At 34.8% G+C, this 6,498-nt stretch overlaps 1 protein-coding gene and 1 pseudogene across 2 annotated transcripts in view; one reads left to right on the top strand and one right to left on the bottom strand.

Annotated features, from left to right (window-relative positions):
* LOC131988994 (scavenger receptor cysteine-rich type 1 protein M130-like) overlaps nucleotides 1–6,498 on the top strand; it is a 912,635-nt pseudogene that overhangs the window by 735,446 nt on the left and 170,691 nt on the right.
* Nucleotides 986–6,498, bottom strand: part of stk26 (serine/threonine protein kinase 26) — a 45,460-nt gene continuing 39,947 nt past the window's right edge. The window contains exons 9-12 of one of the 2 annotated variants that reach the window (XM_059354154.1): nucleotides 6,358–6,454; nucleotides 4,747–4,809; nucleotides 3,819–3,955; nucleotides 986–2,664 (exon numbers count right to left, since the gene is read on the bottom strand). In XM_059354154.1, coding sequence (XP_059210137.1) covers nucleotides 2,649–2,664; nucleotides 3,819–3,955; nucleotides 4,747–4,809; nucleotides 6,358–6,454 — 313 coding nt within the window. In that variant the 3' untranslated portion in view covers nucleotides 986–2,648. The remainder of the gene's footprint in view (nucleotides 2,665–3,818; nucleotides 3,956–4,746; nucleotides 4,810–6,357; nucleotides 6,455–6,498) is intronic. The other variant, XM_059354155.1, reaches the window with a different exon arrangement.

Here is a 6,498-nt window from a genome sequence, read left to right as displayed (position 1 = left end):
TGTAGCTGGGTATGTGTTTGTTCTTTTATATGAATGGTTTTGTGAATTCTGCAGAAAAATGTGAAGAGGTTTGTGGTTTATATAGTTCAACTGCTTCTGCCAATAAAGGATTAAGGAAGGAGAATTGTGGTCAAAGTCATACAATGCAACAAGACTAAAGTAAATGAAATAAATTAAACAGTTGTGAGGTTTTTTTCTCTTTTTACAACAACCCAAACCAATAGATTAGACACATAATGATCGTCTTGTTCCTAGGCTAACTTATATTAATGCATTCCAGAAAAAAAATGTTTGCACTGATGAAAACTTTCCTTCAATACAAAAACAAAAAAATCAGAATAAAGTAAAAAAAGAACCAGTTTAAACATGTTCCTCAATCAAACTTAAATATTTATTCATAAAACTCTAAATCCCGCTACAAAAAAAAAAAAAAAGAGTACACTTCTGTAAAATCTTACATCTTTCATTATACATTTCCCCCCTCAACACGCATTGTCGTATCCCTTATGATATATCAAAAGACAGTAATATACAATGACCAAGTTTTATAGTGTCTTTGGTACAAACTATCAGTAATAACTTTTATTACAGCTCCCTTTGTGCTCTTGGAAAGGACCGGTCCTAATAAACAACGTCCTTACACATCCAGCATTGTGTTAAGAATCAGCTTTCGGTTCTCAACAATGTTTTCCCAAACTTGATGCATATTAAAACAGGACAAAATCTTTTTAAGAGCAGGTGGAAGATATTTCAGCTGTATCATCTTGCTTGCAGATCCTGGAAAATGTTATTTTTTTGTTTTATTTACACTGAAATCTTATTGCAATCAGATATTGTTTTGATCTACACACATCCAAGAATTAATCCTAACCAACAGTCAAGTTACTTCCAGACCAGTTCAACCTTTTAGACCGCTAATATTTATTTATTTAACGGTTGTTAGCAATGCTACTAGTTGTTGAACCAAATATAAGTAACTACAATGATCTTTCTCAAATGGCAGCCATGTTTAACATTTAGGTTGTAACTTTTATTAACTAAAAATAGATTAACAAAGTTGAGGAACTACAACAGTTTGCTAGCTAGCATATTTGTAAGCAAGCTACTAGTTGCTAAGCTAGACTAGAGTCTCCCAAAAATGAGTCAAAAATAGGTTTAGAGGCTAAAATTGTTTGTTTACAGTTAAATAAACTTCAGGTTTTACACAAATTTAAATATTTAAATCAAGCTAGCTGGATAACAGTAACTTTAACAGCTAGCTAGCTTACATGTTAGCAAGCTACTGGCTGCCTAGTCAGGCTGGAGTAGGCCTAGTTTAAGTAGGAAGAATGAGGATTTTAAGATTTTAAATAGTCAAATTTAGTGAGTAACTTTGGAAACTGCTCCTCAAAAGTTAGCTAGCTAGCTTACTTGTTAACAAGCAACTAGCTAACTAGAGGCAGGAAGTCCCCAAAGATAGAAAAATGGGTCTGAAATAGATGTTTTATAGATAATTAACTTAAGTTTTGTAGACATAATCAAATATAATATTTAAGTTAGTTACATTTGGGAACAACCAGAACAACAGTTAGCCTGCTAGCTTACTTGTTAGCAAGCTACGAGCTAGCTCAAGTCTGGTAGGTCCCAAAAGTGAGTCAGACATGGGTCTGAATTCTTAAAGTTGTTGTTCTTATAGTGAATAAACTTAAAAAGGTTTTTTTACATATTTAAATAGTTTAATTTAGCTAGTTATATTTTTAGTCAAAAACAGATCTGGGTTACTTGAATTGATTTGTTTTGTAATGTGGTTTTCACTGAGTAAAACTTGAATTTTAGGGTTAGTTTTTCACCTTGGATGGTCAAAATAATTGGAATATGAATCTGTCTGCAAGTGTGGAAATTGTTCCAGTGGAGGATTAGATACATAACAGCATCTTTAATCTCCATAAGAGATAAAATGACCAAATCTAAATCTGAAAACTGACTTTGAAAGTTAAACCTGACCTCAACTGAGTTCAAGAAACAGGGAACTGTAATTTAAAGCATTACTGAAGACAACAACAACAACAAAAAAGTAATATTGGCATATAATCTGTCTCAAGTGCTACTCAACAAACATATAGACATCTACAAAGTCAAGAAAAGTCATGACACGAAACATACCACTGCTGATGGACAAGAACCCATTTCCATCTACTTTCCTGTGTGCGGTTTCAACAACAAACGTCTCCGTTTTTAAAAAAAGGGACGTTTACTTTTAGAAAATGACTAATAACATAAATAATTAAGGCACATGATGGCAATTTTTAAGAAAAACTTAGGGAGGGAGTTAAGTTTGAGCATGTTCATGTCCAGTTAGTTTTTTCAAAACTTCAGACCAGTTGATTAAAAAAAGAATCACTCGAATCAACCTTGGGAAGAAAAAAGGGCTTCAACCTGCAGCAGTGAGTATATATTTATATATTTATAATATATAGTGTATATATTACATTAGTAGTGTGTGTGTGCATGTGTGTGAGTGTGTTTGGTGTGTGTTTGTGATGTGTGTGTGTGTACAGCGAGGAGACATCGCACAGCAAATCTCCTCAGTTTCCAAATCCTCCAGCAGCGTCACCGTACGGAGACACAGTCTCTCTTCACAAAACCTACTTCCTTTTATCGCGAGTCCTTCAGTTGGTCGTGAATCTGACGGAGAGAGACGGAAAGGAAGAAGAAGAAGATTTGGTAAACAAATGACCTGATGGAGGAAGAAACAGATGTCTTTGTTTGAATAATTTGCCTGACGAGAGCGAGAGAAACTTGACAAAAATAAAAGAACCCTAAAATCTAAAACCCTGAAGAAAAACACCTCTTGAAAAGGACTCACTGTACTTTCCAAAATTAAAAATAATGTCCTAAGAATCAAATTTATATGACTAATTTCTATTAAAAAATAAATAAATAAACAGACCCGGGGGAGGGGGGTAATATTTCGGGGAAAAAGTGGCAAATCTGGCGGTAAGTCATTTGTTTCTTTTTGGGCTTTTTGTCTCTGATTCTTCCTTTTTTGCCCAGGGAAGGGGCGTAATATTTTGAGAAAGAAGACAAAGTTTATCTCAAATTAAAAGTGGCAAATCTGTGAGAAAAAAAAGACACATTTTTACTGGATTAAAAACAAAAATCTACAAGAAAAGTCACAGATTTATGAGATTAAAAGTGGCAAACCTACAAGAAAAAAGCTGCAGATTTACGAGACTAAAACTGGCAAATCTACGAGAAAAAAGTTGCAGATTTATGAGACTACTAATTTGTCCGTGTGGCATTCTCTGCTTTCCGGGCGGCGTCTGTGGTGAGCTGAGGTTCTTTGACAAAATAAAAAAAAATTCTCAGAAATCTGCAACTTTTTTCTCGCATATTTGCCACATTTAGTCTTGTTAATCTGCAACTTTTTTCTTGTAGATTTGCCACTTTTAATCTACTAAATCTGCAGCTTTTTTCTTGTAGATTTGCCAATTTCAATCTCATAAATCTGTGATTTTTCTTGTAGATTTTTGTTTTTAATCCAGTAAAAATGCGTCTTTTTTCTCACAGATTTGCCACTTTAAATTTGAGATAAACTTTGTCTAGCTAGCTTACTTGTTAACAAGCAACTAGCTAACTAGAGGCAGGAAGTCCCCAAAGATAGAAAAATGAAAAATTTGTCTTCTTTCTCAAAATATTATGCCCCTCCCCCGGGCAAAAAAGGACGAATCAGAGACAAAAAGCCTAAAAAGAAACAAATGACTTACTGCCAGATATACAAGGAGAACAAGTAATGAAAGCGAGGCGGGTCAAAGTGTTTTGTGGAGAGAAAGACGTACTTCTGGTACCTGGCAATGATGTGAGTGACCATCCGGTCTGTGATGCCGGGACACACGTCTTCAGCCAATCGGATGTTGCGTTCCAGCTCCTCGATGGCCAATCGCTGCTCAGAATGCTCCTTGTGCTGCTGCTTCAGCTGCAACAAGACCACAAACATCCCATCATCCAGGAGCACAAACAGGAAGTCACGTCCTCAGGATTGTTATTATTTGTAATATTTATCCTAGATACATGACAGAAAATTACTACTCAACTCTTTTAGGATGTTTTTCCGCCCCTTTATGTGCATTGTGGGAAAAGTTTTGAAACATCTAAACCAGGGGGCTCAAACTGGCGGCTCGCAGGCCAATTGCGGCCCTCGGGACGATATTTTGTGGCCCCCACCTTGATGTGAAAGTTTAATGTGAGTTTTATATGAATGGCACTTTACTGTGTTGTGTGTGGAAGGTCCCTTTAATTACTTTTTTTGTAATTTTGTGTCTTTTTTTAGTAATTTTGTGTCCTTTTTGAGTCTTTTTGTGTCTTTTTTTTGGTCATTTTGTGTCTTTATTAAAGTAATTCAGTGTTTTTTCTGTCATTTTGTGTCTTTTCTTTAGTAATTTTGTGTCTTTTTTTGTAATTTTGTGTCTTTTTTTGTAATTTTCTGTCCTTTTTGAGTCTTTTTGTGTCTTTTTTTGGGTCATTTTGTGTCTTTTTTGGGTCATTTTGTGTCTTTTTTCTGTCATTTTGTGTCTTTTCTTTAGTAATTTTGCATCTTCTTTTGGTCATTTTGTGTAAAATCAAAAATTGTTAAACAAAATTGAGCTGCAGTTAGTTTCATGCATCTAACTGAATTATACGGTTTCTGATCATATCTGTAATATCTGTTTACACACCAAATATTGTTGTTTTTGTCACGTTTCTATATAAACTAATATATAAACTAACCTCAGTGAAGACCGGAGAGATGACTGTAGTCAGACTGGCAGATTTACTCAGCTGATCCTGACCCTGGAGGAGGAGGAGGAGGAGGAGCAGGAGGAGGAAGAGGAGGAGCAGGAGGGGGAGGAGGAGGAGGAGGAGGAGGAGGAGGAGGAGGAGGAAGTTTAAAAGAGGAGAAAACAAGGTGAGCATCAATCATTTTGAAACACATTTGACAAACCAAACATGTAGAATCAGGTGATTTTTGCTGAAATAAAAGTATTTAAAGCTCATTTTTGGTTATTTTTCCTGGCTGAAGTCTTCGTCGCACATGGTGCGTTCAAGGACTGGTGGAAAGTTGAAAACCCACTGATTTTTTCTGTTTTTACAATTTCTGGCTGTGATAAATAATGTGGTTTTGGTGATTTTTTAAATAGAAACATGCTCTTTAAACCTGCCAGCCAGTTCAGAGTCACTAGTCTTGTTTTGTTCAGCCAAATTAACATTTTTACATCGCTAAAATCTTGTTTTTTCTACTTTTAAAAAACACACAAATCCATTAATTCTCATGCACAAGAAATGCTGGTTTATTACTTTGTTTTCTGTTTAACCTCCTTCACCAAGAAACTAACTGACAAAATCTGAGCATTTTGACAGTGTTATAAGCATTTCTCCACTAGAAAAAGCTGTTTTCTTTTCTTTTATTGTCATAAATCTGCACCTTCTTTCTCGTAAATTTGCCACTTTTAATCCTGTTCACCTGCAACTTTTTCCTCACAGATTTGCCACTTTAATCTTAAAAGTGGCAAATCTGCAAGAAAAAAATCTTGCAGAAATCTTGCAGATTTGCCACTTTTTTTTTTTTAAACATGTGTTTATTAGATTTTTGTTTGCAGATTACAGCTAGTCAAACAAGACATTATTACAGGCAACAAAGCAAACTTTTTCTCCCTATTCTCCATCCCATCCCCTCTTCCCTTCACCAAATAAGTATGAGAAAAACACGGTAAACCTATAAATATTAAAAAAAAAAGGGATGTCAATAAAGCAAAAATTAAATAAAAATAAATAAATAAATAGGACAATAAATAAAAGTAAATAAATAAATTAAAAACAGATTTGCCACTTTAAATTTTTAGAAAAAGCTGTTTTCTTTTCTTTTATTGTCATAAATCTGCACATTCTTTCTCGCAAATTTGCCGCTTTTAATCCTGTTTACCTGCAACTTTTTTCTTGTCGATTTGCCACTTTTAATTTTTAGAAAAAGCTGTTTTCTTTTATTTTATTCTCTTCAAACAAGAAACTAACTGACAAAATCTGAGCATTTTGACAGTTTCATAAGCATATACATTTTATTTTCTTTTAATCCTGTTTACCTGCAACTTTTTCCTCACAGATTTGCCACTTTAATTTTGTAAATCTGCAAGATTTGCCACTTTTAATTTTTAGAAAAAGCGGTTTTCTTTCTTTTATTGTCATAAATCTGCACATTCTTTCTCGCAAATTTGCCACTTTTAATCTGTTTACCTGCACCTTTTTTCCTCACAGATTTGCCACTTTTAATTAGTATAAAAAGCCTTTTCCTCCCACCATGCAGGTGATTGCAGCGGTTTTATTGATCGTATATTAATGACTGACCGTTCCGTTGAGGACCTTCCTGCCCTCCGTCTTCTTCTTGCGGACGGTGGTGAAGGACCACTCTGGGGACTCGCTGTTCTCCTTGTTACTGGACTCGCTTCACACACATGAAACACAGTGAGGTTAGTGGTGAGGACAGAA

This window comes from Centropristis striata, chromosome 17 (genome assembly GCF_030273125.1).
Source record: "Centropristis striata isolate RG_2023a ecotype Rhode Island chromosome 17, C.striata_1.0, whole genome shotgun sequence".
Classification (NCBI taxonomy): domain Eukaryota; kingdom Metazoa; phylum Chordata; class Actinopteri; order Perciformes; family Serranidae; genus Centropristis; species Centropristis striata.
The sequence above is the reverse complement of the archived record's forward strand: the minus strand, read 5'-3'. Positions and strand labels throughout refer to the sequence as shown.